The sequence below is a fragment of the Xenia sp. Carnegie-2017 genome, unplaced genomic scaffold, assembly GCF_021976095.1.
Source record: "Xenia sp. Carnegie-2017 unplaced genomic scaffold, XeniaSp_v1 HiC_scaffold_24, whole genome shotgun sequence".
In the NCBI taxonomy this organism is placed as follows: Eukaryota; Metazoa; Cnidaria; class Anthozoa; order Malacalcyonacea; family Xeniidae; genus Xenia; species Xenia sp. Carnegie-2017.
In genome coordinates, this window is record NW_025813487.1 from 6,032,562 (window position 1) to 6,053,056 (window position 20,495).

The window sequence follows — 20,495 nt, forward strand, 5'->3', positions numbered from 1 at the left end:
AGCAAGAGCCAAGAGAAAGGTAAGTTTATTCATTCCATTTCAAGAGATTAACGCACGCTTTTTAAAACATGGTAAATACAGTAAAATACACATGAACCTATTTTGAGAATCACTGTTTTGTACATAAATTTGTCGACATTTTCGAAAGGTTTTAAAGGAAGCATTGTCCACAAGTTTGTCTCGACCAGGAGAATCAGAAGAAGAGCCAGAGGATTTCGAACACTGCGTGCCAATGGAATTAAATGTGGATGAAGAGATACCAAGCGATGTTCCTTGCAGCAAAGTATATAGTATATACCTTTATTCCTGCTCGTATAGTGCGATCTTACAATTTGATTTGCCATTCGTGAGCTTTTCTGTCAAAACATATGTTGACCCCTACTGACATTATGCATACATTTTAAGAAAGACTTTTTCTTTTAGACAAACAGCGCTTTGACTCAGACAGATGGTTGTGTTGGTTGTGCGTACCTACTGAAAGAGAAAAGGAAAACACGGAACAAATATGTAGCTCTGAAAGCAAAATACGATGAATTAGTGAAAGCCAAACGTTCTAAAGGTATCGTGTTTGGCACATAAGTACTGCACACGTTTCGTGTTTTCACTACAGGGGAAACCCGTATAATATTTCCGGCATTTATCAGCCGTGGTGCCGGTTATTATAACTGTATTGCTAAACTCACGCAATAGAATTAAAAGAAGACATTTTATGTTAAATGATAATTTTATGAAACTTTTTTAAATTAACTTGTTCGATTTTTTATTATTATGTAGGTGTTCAGTGCAATATACTGAATGACGAAGAGGTCATTCAGCACAGAGCTGAATCTGAAATGACGGCAGGCAACGACGTAAATGAAGAGTCTGAAGACAGCGAAGTTGAAATAGACACGGTTGCGGACGACGATTTTAAAATAGAAGACGAGGCTGAATCGGGAAGATCGGAATTTGATGAATTAGAAGATGAATGCAGAAGGTAAAATATTTGACTTGTTTGTAAATTCTATCTAATTGTGAATCATTCTATGTCTTGATGGCACCCGTATGACTCTATCTTCGTTTAGGAATCCTAGAGAAAACATACGGAACGAAGAAAAATACATTGTTTTCCAATCCCAGTTGATGTTACTGTTTAAATTTTGCCATGTTTGCAAGGCAGATAACCCGCTCGTAGAAATGGTAACAGATGGTACACTAGTTGTTGTCAAAACAACCTGTGGAAACCCCGCGTGCGATAAAAGGAATAACATCTGGAAAAGTCAGCCACTTTTGCCAAACACAAAAGTAAATGCAGGAGACTTCCTTTTAAGTTTTGCCATACTTGTTTCTGGAGGATCTTCCACCAAAGTGATCAACATGTTTCGACACATGGGGCTTGCTACAATATCTAATGAGTCTTTCTATAGACACCAAGTGGTACGTTCTTTTGCATTAAAAATACTTGGACCGTTCTTTGTTCGAAGAATTTGATAGTATTTCTTATTCTTACTTAAGAAAATGGTGCTTCCGACAATCTTTCTTCACTGGAAAGACTATCAAAGAAAGATTCTTGATAGATTACAGGCTCTGGAATCAATTACCATTTCTGGTGACGCACGACATGACAGCATGGGTCATAGTGCAAAATATGGTGCTTATACAATATTTTGTTGTACTTCAGCTGAAATAATCGATTTTAGTTTGATCCAGGTATAAACAAATTTTAAAATTCAACCTCAAGCAATGTGACTATCATTCAAAGGTTATGCTGATTGTGTCTCTTCCTTAATTGTAGAGAAATGAGGTTGGAAGCAGCACAGGAATAGAATTCGAAGGTTTTCAGAGGTGTTTGAATTTTTTGTTGGATGATGGTCTGAACATTTCCACAATGGTGTCAGAGTAAAATCTCGTCAGCCGATGGAACGCAACGAGCCAAATGATACCACATCTGTTACCAATGGTCTGCTTCTCCCTGAATAGTAACAAAAACAATTTATACAAAAATTCCGTCTCGAATTTATTTAGCAGTTACATTGTTGCATTGTAAAACTTTAAACTTCATTGTTCTTGCAATCTTTGCTTCAGTTTATTCGTACTTCATGCACGAATACCCAAAGCGGTAGTGTTCTTGTATATTAGCGGGGAAACGTTTGTTTCTTGTATTGATACTTTATGTACGGTACGTTCTTGCTGTTTACTATGATTATCGCTAAAAACAATTAGCGGTGCTACAGCAGTATTATTAGCCATTAAACAGAGCGTCACGCAACGTTTTCACAGTGCAACTGATGTGGCTCTACCGTGAAATGAATTCCAGAATCCAGCAAAATGTTGCACCTATTCAGGGGGGAGTGGACTATTGATGTCCATATGGTGGTTACGTATTTCGCTCGAAAGTTTCCATCTAAAAATTAATTTGGTTATTTGAAATAACCAAATTAAAGTCAGTAGGTTAAATAATAAACACATCTGGCGCCCTATAAAAAGAGTTACAAAGTTGGACCGATAAAACATATGCAAATGAGCCGTCTTCCGGCTTCAATTTTCATACTATACTCTACGTATATGTGGTGCGATATCCATAATCCAGTCTATACTGTTCACACCCCCCTTCGAATCATAATTTAGGGGGGGTGTGAGCACGCGAATTACGAGCTCGACAAACGAGGTCAAACAGCAAAATTTTAAACAACAGTCACAAAAACTTTCGATCTTTCTACGAACTTTCTACTGTATCTAATGTTGTAAATCGTGCTTGCAAGGCCATCTACACTGATCAAGAACAAGTATACATTAGGATTCCTAGAACAAAAGACATAACTGTGAGTTTTTTTTATTTTTTATGGGAGATTTTAGATTTTGTGATGGGATGAGGTTCCACCACTAACTTATGTGTATAAACAGAATAGGCTGCTACAATGTCAATATGTATGGTCTGGAAGCATACCTTATGTAAGTAAATTTGTAAATGGTTTGAGCCCGGGAGTGTTGTTACATGTTTGTAAATGTAGATCGTCCAGGTTGGTATACTCCCGAGAAGGACTGTTTTTGTTGTTGTTGACTAACGTTTCGACAACCTTAGCGGTAGTCATCTTCAGAGTCAAATGAGGAGTAAACGTCAGGTTGGCCGTATTTGTTAGCGTATGCGTCTGACGTTGCTTGCAAAACGTATGAACGACAGAAACATCAGTCAACAACAACATTTACAAACTTGTAAGTAATTTTGAAAAATAAGGTATCAGGGACCACGGAATATCGATAATTGAGGTTGGGTAAAGGGTGGCTAATATTCATTTGGCATGTTCTATTTTATTAGTTTCTCTTGAAAACTGATTGTATGAATATGAGCCACCACCAAAAAAAATGGCATATCGCTTTAGCCTATGTTTTCATACTTATATGTTGAAAAGTTTGACTCAGGTATTGAGAATGAAGTTTGAATGAAACATACACATACCATATGATGTTTTTTGGAGCTTTATCCTTCATAGATCACAACATGTGAGTTAGTAAAAATCCACCAAACTATAACAACAACTACCTGAAATTAAAAAAAAACAAGTAAAGTAAATGATCACAGGCTAACTACTTAACAAATAAAATTATTACTTGTTCAATAAATGTCATACTTTAAAGTGAATTTTTAAGTGAATGTAGTGCACAGTAACCTCAGTTGCACATTGCATACTGTTTTTGTTTCCCTTGCAGAGGAAGATTGAATCCTTATTCGTCCCAGCTCAATCACAAAGCTCAAAAAATAGAGTGATTAAGCTTGGTAAGTTAACTTTTTTGTTGAGTGTATACCTTGGCTGCTGATTTATTTGTATTCCTATTTTCAATCATGAGCAAAGCATGCACTTGAGTATTTATTTCTCCAACTTTAAATGAAATTGCAAAATTCAAACACGATTTTTCTTCAAACGACTGTGAAACTTTTCTGAAATTGTTGTGCTACTTCAGTCGGTGTAGTTTCCTGGCCACAGACCACCATACAATGACTATACTGAAGTCTACAAAAGCTAGCCTGGCATTGGCTAGGATGGTGAAAGCATAACAAAAACATGTTTTATGTAATCATAAGATCTTATGAATATCATATTTGAGTGAAAAACATGCGATAAATTTAGTGTTGACAAACAAAAAGTTGAAAACTAAAATTTTTAAAACGAAACACCAACTGACCACCCATAGCAAAAGCTTGCATCTTTGGTGACTGATGTTGGCCATTGATTAAAATAATTTTCCTATGGCCTTAAACGATCACAACATTAAAAATAAAGAAAAGTACAGCAATATTATGATAAGTTCACAATGTTCAATGTTATGGAGACCATCAATAAATTCTTGTGTATGTTGAATACTTTTGGAAAAAATTGCAAAATGGTAATAATTATGAGTTCTAAAATAAAAAAATCATAGTACCATGACAAAGCCTGGTACTATGGTTACAATTAAGGTAAAGGTGGATTCTTCTTATTTGTAGAACACAGACTTATTTGCCTATGTAATAAAGAATTATTAAAGTTGCAGCAATAGAAGAATACCGGAAATGATCTTTGGAGTTTCTCAACAAAACTCTTTGAAAAACACTTAACTTCCTCCTGTTTAAATTTGACCAATCATATCATGTGTTTTTTTATTAAACCAATCATGTCAAAGCTTAGTGAATCACTCTGACACTGAAAAAGCTTGGATTGAATTTAATTCAGTATAAATGATTTTAAATGCTGAAATTTTGTAAAATGAAAGAGCTGTTGATGAAATTGTGGTGATCACTAGAAGCTATGATCATTGGGGGCTGATAGTGATTGTATTTATGGCGCTGACGATTTATTTTGATGGCTGTCAATGGTAAAATCTTTATGATCGTCATAATATTTGCCATCATAATTACCAAATGCATCAAGACACAGAGTGATTCACAAAGCTTTAACATGATTGGCTAATTCAAAAAATGGACATGGTATGAGTGATTGATCCCAAACCGGATGTTAAGGGTTTTTCATTGAGTTTTGTTGAAGAACTCAGTTTATCAACTGATAAACATAAGCTAATGAATTGATCAAAATTTATCAGAATGCTTCTATTGCTGCAACTGCAAAAATAGTAGTCAAGTACACTTAGGGTGAAATAAAGTCCAAATTAAGATTTTTTAAAGGTGAATGGCAACCAATTTTTTTTTTCATTACCAACAAATATTTAAGATATTTAATAAAGAATGAATTTTATATGACATCATAATTCTCTATAGCTCTCCTTTGAATCAATTTGAATACAAATAAAATTGAAGAAAGGAAGCCATCTTTAATTGAAAAACAAGCTATTATGGAAATATGCATGACGTCAAAACAAGGCATAAATTGTTTTAGGAACTTAAAAAAAGTGAATTTTTTTGTCGGGATTTTTTTCAGTGCTGCTATTAAAGTAATAAACCGAACAATACATGGCTATATGTTAACATATATACACAAGACTTGTATTTGCCAAGGAAGGCTAACCCTGTTGTGATGTCATTTTGCTAAAGCATGAAGAAATTAGGATAATAAAAATCTTTACAAGTTGGCGATGAACACGCTATGATTTAAATGAAAAAAGAGACGAATCTTTCCACCCAAAGGACAGCAATGACAAATTTTGGGGTTTTTTTCATATTTAGGGGTAATGTACTGTAATAATTATAAAAAACATATTGCCATTTCCCTTTAATTAAATAGAGTTTTAAATGAAACACATACCATATGCCATTTTCAGTTCCATATGAGTTTTGAACATCTTTTGCAATTTTTTTGAAATACACAGTTAAAGTTAACCAAATACAGCCCACAGACACAGTAATACAAATTCATTGAACTTCAGTCACAAGTCCCTGGAATGAAAAGTACAATGGTAAACAAAAATCATAAGATGAAATATTTTCAGTATACAATCATTAACTAATTACTTGAAAACGAAAATATTTTTTACAAAAGCAATAAATATGTCATAGTTTAAAAAAGGCAATTGTATTATTAAGGTATGTTTTATACTGACAAATCTGTACCTGAATTAGTGAATATTTGTGAAATTAGATATGAACCAAATAAATGAATTAAATAATTGTTTTCACTCAAGAATCGCTACACACCAGTGTGCGAATTAGTTCAAAAAAAACAATGTGCAATTTTTTCGACAAAAGTGTTTCTTTAGAGCCATAATTAAATCAATATTACATTAATTATTATATAACGCTAATTGCTAAATTAATATTTTTAAATGTGAACAAATTCATACGATTTACGACAGTGTTTTTCGTTATAACCACTGATTTTTGCACATCGTTTGAAAAAGTGATGAACAATTGTGTTCATTTTAGCTAAAACGATGTGCAAATTGCACATTGCACACTGTTAATTCGCACATTGCTACAACACCTATCTTTTTATTTCAACCCTTAAATTTTTACATTGTTCGAAACATTTTCTTGTGAACTGTAAATCTCTTTGCAAAAAATAAACTTGTTTAGGAATGTGATAATCTTTCATGTAAATTGCTTTCTCCCAAGTTGTTTGAGAATGCATGCCAGATGTTGAAAATTTGAATTTGTCCATATGTAAATGTGGAAAATGTGTTCAAAAGGACTTGCACCTACCTTTGATAGTACTTGATAAGATTTAAATACAAAGATTCGAATGCTGTGCCCACAACCAATTTTTCTTCATCAGTATTCTTAATCCAAAATAGTAAATTCTGAGACTCCAGGTACAGTTCTGATTCAGTGTCATTAGCATCCATCCAATTTTGGGAAGGGCTTATCACTTGAAAAAAATATCCTTCCAACATAATTCCTTTGTACTTGGATTTGATACTCTTCAGTCTTCATTCATTAAACTTGAAGCATAATCCTAGGCACATTGAAAATTTTATTGGTGTCATGAAGACAATGAACTTGAATAAACTGTTCTGTTTTTCTTGTTTTTGAGAATCAAGCTTAAATGAACACATACCATTTTCATGCTCAATGCACCATTTTGAGATAATTTATACCAAAAGTAACATGTAAGTTTTTCATTTCTATTGATAAAGTTGCACATGAAATGCCTGCGTATCATTCCAAAAAAAAATGCACTATGTTAACATAAAGCTTGTCAAACATGAATGGTGTATGACTGCCAATATGAGAAATTTATATTATTCTTTCATTGTATTTTCTAAAATGCAGTGAATGACTATATTTAAACTTATATCTTTTTTAAGAGTTGAACTTTAAATGTGCCAAATGCATTAAGAACATAAGATATAGAAAAAGTTCATCTCATTTCCTTTTTTTTAATGCAATCGGCACATGCTAAGTTTGACGTTTGAAACATTTATCAAACTTTTCAACAAAATCAACCTTATCATACTTAATTATATATAGTAGGATACATCAACACATACAAACACAAGACTTAGAATAAATGATACTTTAGTTATCAATTAAACTAAAACTTTATTCAATTATTACTCCTAAACCTCAGCTGCACACAGAATTTTGTTTCAAATACAGGAAACTATTTATGGAGCCACATGTTAATATACGGGCCACATGTTAATATACGTACCACACTATTTATCGCAATGAAACAGGGGAAGTGGACAATTAAGGGGTAACACATCCATATTCATGTTGACACAGTATGTTAAATTGAAGTTACCTTTTCATCCCACTCATCCCTACATAGCCCCCAGAGATGGCATTAAACTTCAGTAAGTCCAAATTTGACCAACACATACTGTTTAGAATCATTTCAGTTTTTAGATGTTGCAAGTGAGGTGTCAAATGAATGGAGGAGGTGTTTTTGACCAAATAAATAGAAGTATTTATGCACTTTTTTACATACAGATTAAATAATCTTTGTCTGTTTACATATAGAAACCCTGGTATAACATCATTTGTGCTCAGAACAAAAAGTTGGGCCAAATGAACAATATTTGATCTTATCACAAATGACATCAGACCCCTGAATCTATAAGTGAACAGACATGGGCTAGTGATATCTATTTGCATTTTATAATACATCGGAAAAATTCCCAAATTTAATTGACAAAACGCTTGGATTCTTAAGATTGTTATATGTTTAAATTTGACCAATCATATCATGTGTTTTTTTATTAAGGCCCGGTTCAAACGTCGCATTTTACATGCGCCGAATCAAATCTGAGTTTTAGTCGACTAAAATAGTTTTATGCGTAGTTTGATTCAGACGTCGAATTTAATAGTCGCATTTATTATAGTTATGCTTCCACTTTTTCATAGTTTATTCATTTTCTTGTACTAACTTCCTAAAATGGCGAACAGAAAAATGTTGAGTTTATGCATTTCAAATATGATTCGTGTTAATAGGAAAAGACGAATATTGATGCATGTTACAGCAAATAAACTATTAGAAACGAGACGGCAGCTTCTGCAAATTTCCCATGTTTTTCTACCGTTAATTGGTCAAAAAGCCTTCATACGTAGCCCTCCTTATCGATCATGTCGAAGACAAGATAGAAATTCCGGCTGGTGGAAGAAAGTTTGGAGTATTTATTCTGATTCAAAAACATTTCGTGTATCTCGAGGAAACTTTCCTTGTACATATAAATTTTTGCACTTTAAACAAGTGTATTTTGTTAAACTTGTGCACGAAATACAAGGGCCATTACCATCACTCGCCGCCGCCATGTTTTTACAACTTTGCGCATGGCATTTAGCATGGAAATAATTGATTTTTGCTTAGAAATATCTTAAAATAAATTATGCATTAAATTCGGCTCATGTAAAATGCGACGTTTGAATCAACATCGAATTTCCGTCGAATATTCGACTAACTCAGTCGAATATGCGACTAAAGTCGCATTAAATTAAAATCCGTCGTCGCACTTTACATGCACATAATTCTCGCATTTGATTTGGCGCATGTAAAATGCGACGTTTGAACCGGGCCTAAACCACGCTTGAATTCTTGAGATTGTTATATAATTTTAATAATATATATTGTTAACTGCAATATGCACTATTTTATATGAATACAAACACTTTCATCTTTGATCTTTTTAATCAGTCAAATTTCTACGCAAATGACGAGCATAACGTCGAGAACCCCACCTAAAAATCGCGCCATATGCGGCAACATGAATATGGATGTGGCCCCTTTTCACACGAACTTTATCGATGGATAATTTTATGAATTTTCAACGAATCTTATATACGCTGAAACTGATCGCATTTGTTTAGCGAAACGTTGAGTCATTTGCTCAATTTAGATGAAATGTCTTCTTGGGAGCAATGAAAATATTAACACTCAGCAGGAGACTATTGTGTGCAACCATGCGATTCGGAAATCTATTCATTTTATTCTTACTTATTCGCAATTTCACTTATTTCAAAATATCTTGAATGGCAAAGACTGGCCGCAGAGATTATGAGAGAATGATGTATTAACTTTGTAAAGATTCAGGTTAATAAAGTCCTGAGAAGGACTGTTTTTGTTGTTGTTGACTGACGTTTCGACAACCTTAGCGGTAGTCATACTACAATATTCGACGTTAAACTAAAATACAATAAATAATGAAAAAAATATTTTACCTTATTGTTGCTTTGGCCTTATGTAGACGTTTCTGCTGACAATTGTTGAAGGCAATGAACAATAAAAGTTTTACCTTGGAGCAACCGAACGCTCAATTTTTTGAATATACCTTCGAGCCAACATACGTATCATTATCGCTCGAATCTGAATACTTGCTAGTATTCGTGAGACATGTGTCCCCAATTGAACGTTTTCGAATTCACTCGACGAGACAAACAGGAAACATCACACTGTCACTAACACAGAATCCTTTATATCGCCCAAGCATGCCACGCATTTCTCTCATCAATTTATGCAACAACAATGAGCTAACTCCGCTGGTGGTCGCATATGATTAATTTATTATTAGACCAGATTCCAGCTAGATTCCGAAATTCGACTTCCTGCTTCTAATAACGAAAGGAAAGAAAATATTAAATAATTCACAACGTTAAGAGAAACTGTGCAACAGTTAACAGATGCACAGATAACATAATCAATAAAACATACAGCAAAGTAGCAGTAGTGAGACCAAAAGATTACTAAGTAGACGATATAATTGATAAATTGAATATGTAAAGTTGGCAAACGTGATATGTATATTATAACCACTGATTTGTATATTAAGCGTAACCGCAACAAGTCTGGACAAATACGAACGAATCCGGATACGTGTGGACGGAGAGTGTTACTATTCACAAGTAGATCAAGGAATTAGGAAAAAATAACAAGTTCTTTTTAAAAAATCACTTAGCTTGATAATGACTTTGAAATAAAGTCGAAATATTGCTTTAAATCTTGTCTCTTGCTATTATAACTGAAATCTTGAGTTTACAAGATGATGCTTATTGGAGTGTGTTTTTTCATCTATTTTTTGAAATAGTCGAGTGTATTTTTGTACCTCGTAATATAAATTAGCAGCGATTATTTTTAAAGTCGAAAAATATATAAGATTCGGTAAAAATCGGTACATTCGTTCGTTTACATCGAACATTTAAATTGCAAAAGTATGTACAATTTTAAAGTGTCAGTTTATCGTTTGTATTAACACAATGTCCTTCTCAGCTCATATCCTGCTGTCTCCGTAAAACAAAACAAAGAAATGTTATAATGACGTCATGTCATTTTAGAGATTTAAAGTAAATAACGATATAAGTCAACGAAGCTTGTTCTCAAGAAATTGCACATCTTTTTTAATCAAACCTTACATACTCTTTCTTTAAAAATGCTTTTGCTCATTACAAAGTGTACCGACGACATATATTTTCTTTTGACTTTATATAATGCTGCAACAGCCAATCAGATTGCAGGAAAGACTAGGCTTCCGTATGCTACTAATTTGTGAAACAGTTAACACCATGCATGGCGGCAGACTGATTTTAGGGGATATTAAAATGTTGAAAGTTAAGAACGTTATTTTATAAATCATGTTGAATTTTGCCAAATCATCAGAGTTTGCTAAAGAATTCGTCAATTATGTAGCATGTGAAGAAAAATTCGGCAAGAAAAAAGAAAAACCTCAGCAATACAGCAAAAGTGCAACAATACAGTTAGCTTGAGAGACCACGATTATTCTCAAGCTTAAGATCTCAACTTTAAGATCAATATTTTTATCTATCTATCATTTTTGATATGGAAAACGGCTAAAACGTTGACAGCTAAAATAAATAATCATTTACGATTTAACATTTTTCATTTTTACTAAAAAATTCTTTATTTTTAAATATAACCAAACAATATTTCCTCATTTAGAAAGCAACAATGACTAATAACATATCTCAAGAGTGCGCAGCGGGTGATAGCCATACTGATAAAGATGAATATTATTCAGATCATTCATCTCATACAGAATCCTCTAATGAGGACTGGTCTGATAAAAACTCCTCGGACAGTGAGTTTTCTGAGTCTTCTGAAAACCAATCATCGAACGTGGACTCGTCTGATGAAAACTCCTCGGACAGTGAGTTTTCTGAGTCTTCTGAAGACCGATCATCGAACGTGGAGTTGTCTGATGAAAACTCCTCGGACAGTGAGTTTTCTGAGTCTTCTGAAGACCAATCATCGAACGTGGACTCGTCTGATGAAAACTCCTCGGACAGTGAGTTTTCTGAGTCTTCTGAAGACCGATCATCGAACGTGGACTCGTCTGATGAAAACTCCTCGGACAGTGAGTTTCCTGAATCTTCTGAAGACCAATCATCGAGCGTAGACTCGTCTGATGAAAACTCCTTGGACAGTGAGTTTTCTGAGTCTTCCCAGCCCCAGTCATCCAATTTGTTATCATCTAATAACGACTCCGAGTATTCCCAATTTCAATCATCAAGCAATTTTTCCTCTCACGAGTCATCGTCCAATTCATGCAGTGCTAACATACATAATGACAACACAGAGCCATCAACTCTACGATTGATGGACACTCATTACAACGAAATGCAGAATGTCTCAGAAAATCAAGCCACTGAACATGATGAGAGGCGTGTACTTCGATTGCCAATCCCAGAGACTGGGCAAGACGATGGCCCAGACGATGATTTTCTCTTCGACGAAATTAATTGGTTGTCTGATGATGACGTGACACCTCGTGAATTGTGACAGTTAATATAATAATTGACTTATAAGACATTTAAAATAGACGTCAAAAGAAACGAAGTAGTTGTTGTTGTGGTTTTGGGCGTGTAGTTCGTTAAAAAGTAAAACAGTCTGATGTAGTGTAATCGTTGGGTATGACAGGGTTAAGTAGAGTGCATAAGCACTTGGAGAGATTACAGTTATATGAGTTGGTGGACGAGACTATAGGTCGAATGGGAGGGGCATTGTAATTTTCACTATGTGTATGAAGTTTTTGGGGAGACCATAAAAGCGAGTTAGTTGTGAGCCTCTAAGGAAAAAAAGATTTGGCTTGAATAAATTAATTTATTTTTATTTTTTACATTTCATAATGTCAAATGTTTGTGGATGCATATTTTCTTAATGCAAATTTTGATGATATTTATCTTAGTTTATGAATATTTTAATACACATTTCAAATTAGTATGTGCTAGTCAATATGTAATTCATTTAATTCAATGAATTTAATTAAAAATATTAACGTGAATAACGTATGTTAAGCCAACTCAAACTTGTATTTCATATAAAACGAATTGCAATCGTTTTCCTAATAACAAATATAAAAGTAGGTACGCTAAGTGTACGTGTGGGTAGCTTTAAGATCAGAGTAAAATGGTAAATACATTAATACAACTGCAAACTTCTCTTGGCAAAGTGAAATGGAAATCATCAAGTTTTCAAAAACTCCGAGAGGTTACCAGTATTTCATCAGTTGTCTAAAAGCTCATCGTATAATTGCAGCAACTTAAGGAGTCATTTAAATTAATATTTAACTTGGTTTAAGACTGATGATGATAAGTTTATGAACTGTCTTTACATTATGAACATTGCTCTTTAGACTTTTAATGAGCTGTCTTTGTAGTGTACGACTTATAAACTCTGGTGTATGAATAGCGCATGAACCGACTTCGTAGTTTAGTTGCTTCCATTTAGAATGACCTCATGATGGCTGTAGACACGTTACTCTTCTCACATAGTAGTTAACTGCGCAACTCCAAACTAAAAAAGCGAGCTGCCTTTGCCAATTAACCGATAAAATAAAATTATACTAACAATTCTTAACATTAACACCAAATGCGCTTATACTAGAGAGATTTAGCAAACACGACGTATCGTCTAAGACGTCGTGAAAATGACGTAAAAATGGCGTGATTATCCCATATACGGCTGGATCCACGCCATACTTACGCCATTTTCACGGCGTCTTAAACAATACGTCGTGTTTGCTAAATCTCTCTATTGACTGGTTGACTTCTTTCTCTATATCTAATATTCGTCACGTTTTCAAAAGAGCAATAAGCTAATTGTTATTCAAAGATTATTGATGTGTGTACTACGTAACTAATGCAGATTGATGGTGGAGATTAAGTAGAATTTCTTGATATACTTTTCGACAGATCCCAAAAGCAATGTAATTGATTTATTACTACATCCTGTTAATGCATGTTTTATTTTATGAAAAAATGTTATTCCACCAACAAACAGTACAAAATTGTGAAGCACTTTCTCTTATTAAAACAATCTTACACTCATTCTTTTGTTAATTTTTTGCATGAAAATTGATCGTCGACAACAACACTACACCAATTAGAAGAAACTATGTCGTAAATGACTCATTTCGAACTTCACTGAGTCGACTTTCAGGGCATCTCCAAGCATTTAAAATTTCGTCCGTACTTACATCGGATTGATGACGTCTTAGTACGTCAAATGACGTCAAAGAACTACACAAGAGTCAAGAGAAGGTACGTTTGTGTATAAAAAGGCTATCAATATATCATTAAGACGAAAATTCCTTTATGCGTTACAACATTCAACTTAAGGCAATAATTTTTCCCAGCGTTTGCATAGCCACTTTCCCTTTTCACAAGCTTATAAAACCGAGTTTATGATCTGATCTGCTCGAGAGTTCTAACAAACGTCTCCGCGATTTGCACATGTCAGTGCAAATATGAATAATATTTTTCCGTCTTTTTATAATATAACAATAATGCAAGCTGAGGTTTTGATCAATTTGCGCACACGTTGTATTGTTAATTTTCATACCATTTTATATCATTTAAACAGAACAAAAATTATGAAGGGGGTGGGAGGGAGGTAGGGAGTGTCATACCCCGAAAATGTTATTTGGATTTGCAGTCGGTAGAAGTAGGATATACGGATTAGTCTGAAGAAAAAAGATTTTTTGACCCCTAAACAAAACATTACATGAACAGTGTCACAGTACGAAGAGAACTGGGTCGATTACTGTGTGATTACTTTGAGATTACTGCGATATTAATTAATAAAATAACACATCCTTGAAAATTGTCTAGGTTTTGTCCTATAGTGTATTCGGTACAAGTACGTTGACCAGTTGTTCGAACGGATTACACACCCCCACCCCCCCTGATGAACTGTGTAAGGACGGCCTGCATTTAAATTTAACTTTCAAAAATTATCAGTAATACATTAAGACTTGTATTAAGCAGATGAAACTTTAGACCACGTTAAAACGGAGGAAAAAATGAACTAACCTTTGATCACCAGCTGTTGCGACAGACCATCGTCATCGACAGTTTAAAGAACTTGAAACACAGGCCAGCCATGTACAACAAAGCCATAAAGGGGGTGTTTACATGAATCCGGAATGACTTTCAATCCCGATCGAAACGTGATGTCAATCCGTGTTTACATGAAACTAATTGTTGTTTTTCTTCGCACTCATTTTAACCCATTTAGCCTCTTTATTTGCTTACGAACTTCAATTTGCCAGAAGACAATACCCATGGCACATGCGTGCTTCGTCATTAATCACAATCTCATTCCAGAATGAAACTCAATTCGCGTTTACATGAGATAAAAACTAAATTCGATCCGGAATGAAATTTCGATCCGGAATGAAAATAGGAATGAACTCGATCCGGATCGAGTTGTGACTCATTCCGGATTCATGTAAACATGCAATAGGATTTCTTTTAAAGTGGAATGAGTTCATTCCGGATCGAAACTCATTCCGGATTCATGTAAACACCCCCAAACAGAAAACATTTCTCAAAACACTATTGGGATTTTAAAAGGTTGATAAATAATTTACATTTGACGACTTCACTATGTCTCTTGCAGCTGCCAGCAAGTAAATCAGGAAAAAATGTTCTTACAAGCAAAATTTCTCAAATGATGCAATGCGAAGCGCGAAACGTATTTATATAAGAAGGTACAAGGCAAGCTACAAAGCTACAAAGCAAGGGAAATTGAATTCAAGTACTTTTGAAGGACTTTCAAGGATGTCCTTAAAATAATTGAAGGCGAGTAAAAATTAATAATGCATGTAAAACACAACAACAAAAGAGCTCAACATCGAAAATAAAGTCAAAGAACTTTTTCAAATTAATGTTGTCTTTTCATTTGACGTGAGCCGCCATGTTTGTAGATTAAAATGTTAACTTTATCAACGAAAAGTAAACTAGACACAGAAATTTGACCGAAACACTTAAAATTCAAGATCTTTAAGCACCAATTTATAAATTTATGACTTTTTAAGGACAACGAAGTGTTGTACAAACCTTGTTGAACTAAGTATTAAAACAACTTCATGAATTCAGCCTTGTTTATACACAACAACTCATATTTATCTCAAATGACATCCATGAATGTACTAGCGTAAAACGAACATGAGATGAATTATAAGAAATAATTCATGAACCATTCAACCTTTACCTGAACAAGAAGCCAAGTGTATACAATATTTTGCCATCGCTCGCCCTCAACCATAAACCATGCACATGTTCGTTAAAAATTCGACAAATTACTTCAGAAAAACATATCATCCAGATTTGTTAAACGACGTATTTTAATTCAACTGACATAAGTGAAGTTTTCCCATAAATTAACCTTTACAGTTTACACAGATACTAATAGGAAGATGTCGTTTGTATTTGAGAAAGAAACCAGCATAAAGTTAACATGAAGTACTGCCTGAGGCTGTGTTGCCACTCCTATTTTTTACATTTTACTATTTTGAGGAATGGTGAATACGTTTTACTATTTTGATTTCCATTTCAGTACGATGTTTGTAGGGTTTGTTTAAAATTGACCTGACGTGGGTTGCTAAATGTCAACTACAAAGATAAACTGTTCATTCTTTATAGGTAAAAAAATGGAAAGCAAAAAACAGGGTCGGAATAAATCCATGCAAGACAAGAGTTTTAACAATTTTGAAACTGATGTCTTTGGGTAGGATAACACGCTCTAAAGTGCCTGACTCATTCACATATAATTACATGTGCACTAGAATAATATTTTCATACAAGTGTCCTGTAGAGTACAATAAGTTGTCTAAATTTCATTCATGGGGTTTTCTACCAAGTTGAAAAGGCTACAATCTTTTCAGAAAGTCGTTTAACAATAATTACTGTGTTAAGTATTTATCCTTCTATAAAGCCTTCCCTTATCAAAGTTGTCTCCAGCCCATATGTGCATAAAGCATTTGCCTTGGCAAAGCCTTTTGAAAAGATTGCAAATACGATGATGAAGATGACCTTTTTCATGGCAGAAATTCAGATAATAAAATGTTCCAAATACAGCATTATATCATCAACACATTGATATATATAAGGTCAGTGTGTGGTATATGTCACGATAATTGTCACTTCATCAACATTCAGGTATTAAGGCAAAAAAGTGGCCGCAACTGCGGCGTTTATTTGTTAAGGTTTGCATAATTGTCTTGTAGAGATTGGATATTGTTAAATATGTAAATAATGTAGGCCAAGAAATGTTCACCATCAAGATTTGTGGAGTTATTAACATGCGAGGTTCACCACAATGTGAAGCAAACCGGGATTCGTGATAAACTAACAACCATTACAGAACATTTTTGGATAATCCGTGGTCGAGAAGCAGTAAAGAAAATCGTCAGGAAATGTGTTGTTTGTCGTAAAGCGGAAGGTCTTCCTTATGGGGGAACACCTCCTCCAGATCTTCCTGTTAGCAGAGTGTCAGATGATCCCCATTTCACAAACGTAGGTTTGGACTTTGCCGGACCGTTGCTCGTACGAGAGAGTTTTGAAAGGAATAATTTGTCGGATATACCAACGAAAGTGTATATTCTACTGTTTACGTGTGCGTCTACTTGAGACATTCATCTGGAGCTCACTCCTTCCTAAAGCGTTCCAGCCTTTCTACGCGCGTTCCGCAGATACGCTAGTCGACGAGTACTGCCAGCTCTTTTTATATCCGATAATCCTAAGACTTTTCAAGCTGCATGCTTAGAAATTCGCAAGTTATATCGTTCTGAGGAAGTGTTACGCTATCTTGCAAGCCATCAGATTACATGGCAATTTATGGTCGAAAAGGCCCATTGGTGGGGACGCTGCTGGGAAAGTTTGATTCGAAGCGTGAAACGTCCGTTGCGAAAGGTAGTTGGTAGAACCAATCTATCCTACGACGAGTTGCATACTATTGTGGTGGAAAGCGAGGGCGTAATAATTGCACGACCCCTAACCTACGTGCACGACGATGAAGAAGCTGTATTTCTTCCGCTAAGCCCGTCGCACTTGGTGTATGGAAGACGAATAACGACCATGCCAAACAGTGAGCACTTTGAAATTCAGACCACCTATCAATCTTTGACGAGAAAGGCGAAACATCACAAAAATTTGCTGCAACGTTTTACTCTTCAATGGAGAAACGAGTATCTTTTAGCCTTACAAGAGCAATACACTTCAAAATCAAGAGGTAATCAAAATCCCGAAATAGCAGTTGGAGATATCGTAATTATTCGCAACGATCAAACAAAACGTATCTTTTGGAAGGTAGCGAAAGTTGAACAATTGTTACAAGGTGACGAAAGAATTACACGAGCTGCACAAATCAGAGTCCTTCGTGGAGACTTTAGTCATTCACACTTGTTGCGACGTTCTATCAGGCAGCTTATTCCAATTGAGGTTCATCAGGAAGAACACAGTAACGAAAGAGTAGAGAGCGATAAGAACGGCGAAGAAGAACAAGTGCTTCGTCCAACTGATCGACCACAGCGCAACGCGGGAATAACAGGACAGTTGCGAAGATTGCAGAATACAAACAAGCTCTACACAACTGTATATTCTTAGCTAAAAATAGTTTTATTTTTTTGTTTTGTTTGTTGACAACATTTTACTATGTCAATCCTGGGGAGTGTATGAAAGAAAACATGTCAGTCATACGTCAGTAAAATATACATCTTGTTTATTTAGTGAAAAAAGATTTGTGAGTGTATATTTCAAACGAACATTAAACAACTCAACAATAGGTTCTGTGCCATGGCAAGACATGATTGTAACATCACGACCCTGTGCGTTTGACAGACTTGTAATAGGTGAAACAGTGGATTGACATACACTCTTAATGGTTAATTCAGCATTAATCAAAACACTATATTCCTTTTTGTAATAAATATACTTTTTTCCTCACCATATCAACATATTTCACAATAAAATTTGAAAGAAATATCAATATCATAGTTTTTATATGAGGAATGACGCTTGAAACCTGTACTTAGTTTACATACATATTTTACTCACATTTGCATTTTCATCATCTTCCTCAGATCCACGACAAAATAATTCACCTGCTTCACAAGCTTTTTATGCTGCTCATTAAATGTCGGATCCAATGTCAACTGATTAAATCTCAAATTTCTGTACACTTGACAACTTCAAAAAGCAAAGTTCTTGCAAAAATGAAACAACATTGTATTTCACAACGCCATAGAGAATGATCCTCAAGCAACTTTAAACTTTAACTTCCACATTTACGATGAATGATTCAACTTGCTTTACGTTTGTGCTGTTAGCTCATCATCTCAGAGTGAATCGTGTCTAGAAATGTTTAAAGTTTGCAACTCCACAAAAATTCAAACATCGCTGGCCACTCTTTCTCAGATATCATAACAAACCACCACACAGTTACAATAAAACACAAGTGTATGAAAGCAAAGTTATCATGAAAATAGCATGCAAAAATATGAATTTTAAATAAAGTAGAAAACCAAACCCTATGGATTCCTCACTCTTTTGACGCAAACTATAATGGAAACTTCTTTATTGTTTATGCTTTCACGTTTTGTGTTTTGTATTATAACTAGTTCTGTTACAAACATTTGTCTGCACAAATATCGTCAAATTGCTCTTTCGGGAAAACGTCTTCCATCGTATAATCGCTAACAGCCTCAGTTCCTAACTGAAGATCATAAGCAGGAAATGGAAATGGGGATATTTGCCGGCAAAACTCTCATTGCAAATTTAAGACACATTTTTTACATTTCAATCAGACTTAATGTTAAGTGTGTGTATCAATTGCTAACTGCTAACGGCTTACCCATAATGAAATGAAGCAAAACTTTAAACCAAGACGCTTCTCCTAGACACCAAAACATTTAAGGACGAGAAAATGAAATAGAAACTAGTGTATCGTGCTATAGTCGAGAACCTGTATAAGATTTTGGATGCACTTCATTTACCGGAAGTAATCTCAACTGTTTTTGAGTAAATTGACCATGACGAAAAACATGGCAAATGTGCCATTTCCTCAAACCGGTACGAAACTCCTGAAATCAAGACGAACAATAAAATTACACAATAAAAAGAAATTATATCGGCTTTGGTTGAATGATCGGTGGCATTAGGTTTGTTTGTCCAGACAGGATCATGCGGTTGTTTTAAATTGCAAATTTTGCGCAAAAGGACACAAAGTAAAGTAATGTCAAAATCGTTTTCATTAGGTAATCTTGGAGGATCTGGATACAAAAGAATCCATGCATCGTGCCTGATTATTTTTTTCTTTATTCTCAAAAGCTTTTTTCTATTTTTAGTGGTATTCAAGAAAAAGAATAATTTAGTACCTGACATTTGTTTTCTCAAGGTTATTCTTAAATCTTCATCAACATATTCAACAATCAATTTCCCCAACATTAAAATGTTTGCTTCATTTTCTGACTTGAAAAAGGACGCCATGTCATCACCGGCAACTAAGAAAACAGCTTACAATTCAATGACAGATTTTCAGTGACGTATAATCACATCAAAGACAAGTCTTTAGAATCTGATGTATAATCATTTATAAATAGTGATTGAGAATACTAATTATATAATCAAACATTCTTTTTTCAATGTGTGTGGTCGGGATTCGAAACTGTATAGGGGAACTCCATTCTCACAGAATGTTGGTATTGAAAGTTGTATTTGTATGCAAGGGTTACAATATATTTTGAGATTTTGAAATCAGGTGCTTTATTTTAAACGAAACCACATCTTCAAGTGCTTCATTTGAGCTGTTTTTGAGGCTTAGCAGCGTATGCGCTGACGGAATTTATTTGACGTCATA

The 20,495-nt window shown here is 34.5% G+C and overlaps 3 protein-coding genes and 2 long non-coding RNA genes across 6 annotated transcripts; 4 read left to right on the forward strand and 1 right to left on the reverse strand.

The window, feature by feature from the left end:
- The first annotated feature begins 11 nt into the window (after nt 1-11).
- On the forward strand, nt 12-2,052 carry LOC124451010. Its single transcript, XM_047001652.1, has 6 exons — nt 12-283; nt 424-559; nt 775-976; nt 1,065-1,416; nt 1,495-1,689; nt 1,775-2,052. The coding sequence occupies exons 1-6, from the start codon at nt 233-235 to the stop codon at nt 1,880-1,882; spliced, it is 1,044 nt and encodes a 347-aa protein (XP_046857608.1). The 5' UTR covers nt 12-232; the 3' UTR covers nt 1,883-2,052.
- LOC124451013 lies at nt 651-9,838 on the reverse strand. 2 transcript variants are annotated; one of them, XR_006950308.1, is made up of 5 exons: nt 9,566-9,838; nt 6,608-6,860; nt 5,715-5,845; nt 3,437-3,520; nt 651-1,951 (listed from the first exon to the last, which is right to left on the reverse strand). It is a non-coding gene; the product is annotated as an uncharacterized LOC124451013 (long non-coding RNA). The 2 variants fall into 2 exon arrangements; XR_006950307.1 differs by lacking the exon at nt 651-1,951 and adding an exon at nt 2,486-2,781.
- On the forward strand, nt 3,685-6,063 carry LOC124451015. Its single transcript, XR_006950310.1, has 2 exons — nt 3,685-3,754; nt 5,779-6,063. It is a non-coding gene; the product is annotated as an uncharacterized LOC124451015 (long non-coding RNA).
- Nucleotides 9,839-11,306: 1,468 nt separating the features above from the next.
- Nucleotides 11,307-12,137, forward strand: LOC124452013 (dentin sialophosphoprotein-like). The gene has a single exon (XM_047002608.1). It carries the CDS (start codon nt 11,307-11,309, stop codon nt 12,135-12,137), a length of 831 nt encoding a protein of 276 aa, XP_046858564.1.
- Nucleotides 12,138-17,476: 5,339 nt separating this feature from the next.
- On the forward strand, nt 17,477-18,244 carry LOC124452014. The gene has a single exon (XM_047002609.1). It carries the CDS (start codon nt 17,477-17,479, stop codon nt 18,242-18,244), a length of 768 nt encoding a protein of 255 aa, XP_046858565.1.
- Nucleotides 18,245-20,495: the final 2,251 nt, after the last annotated feature.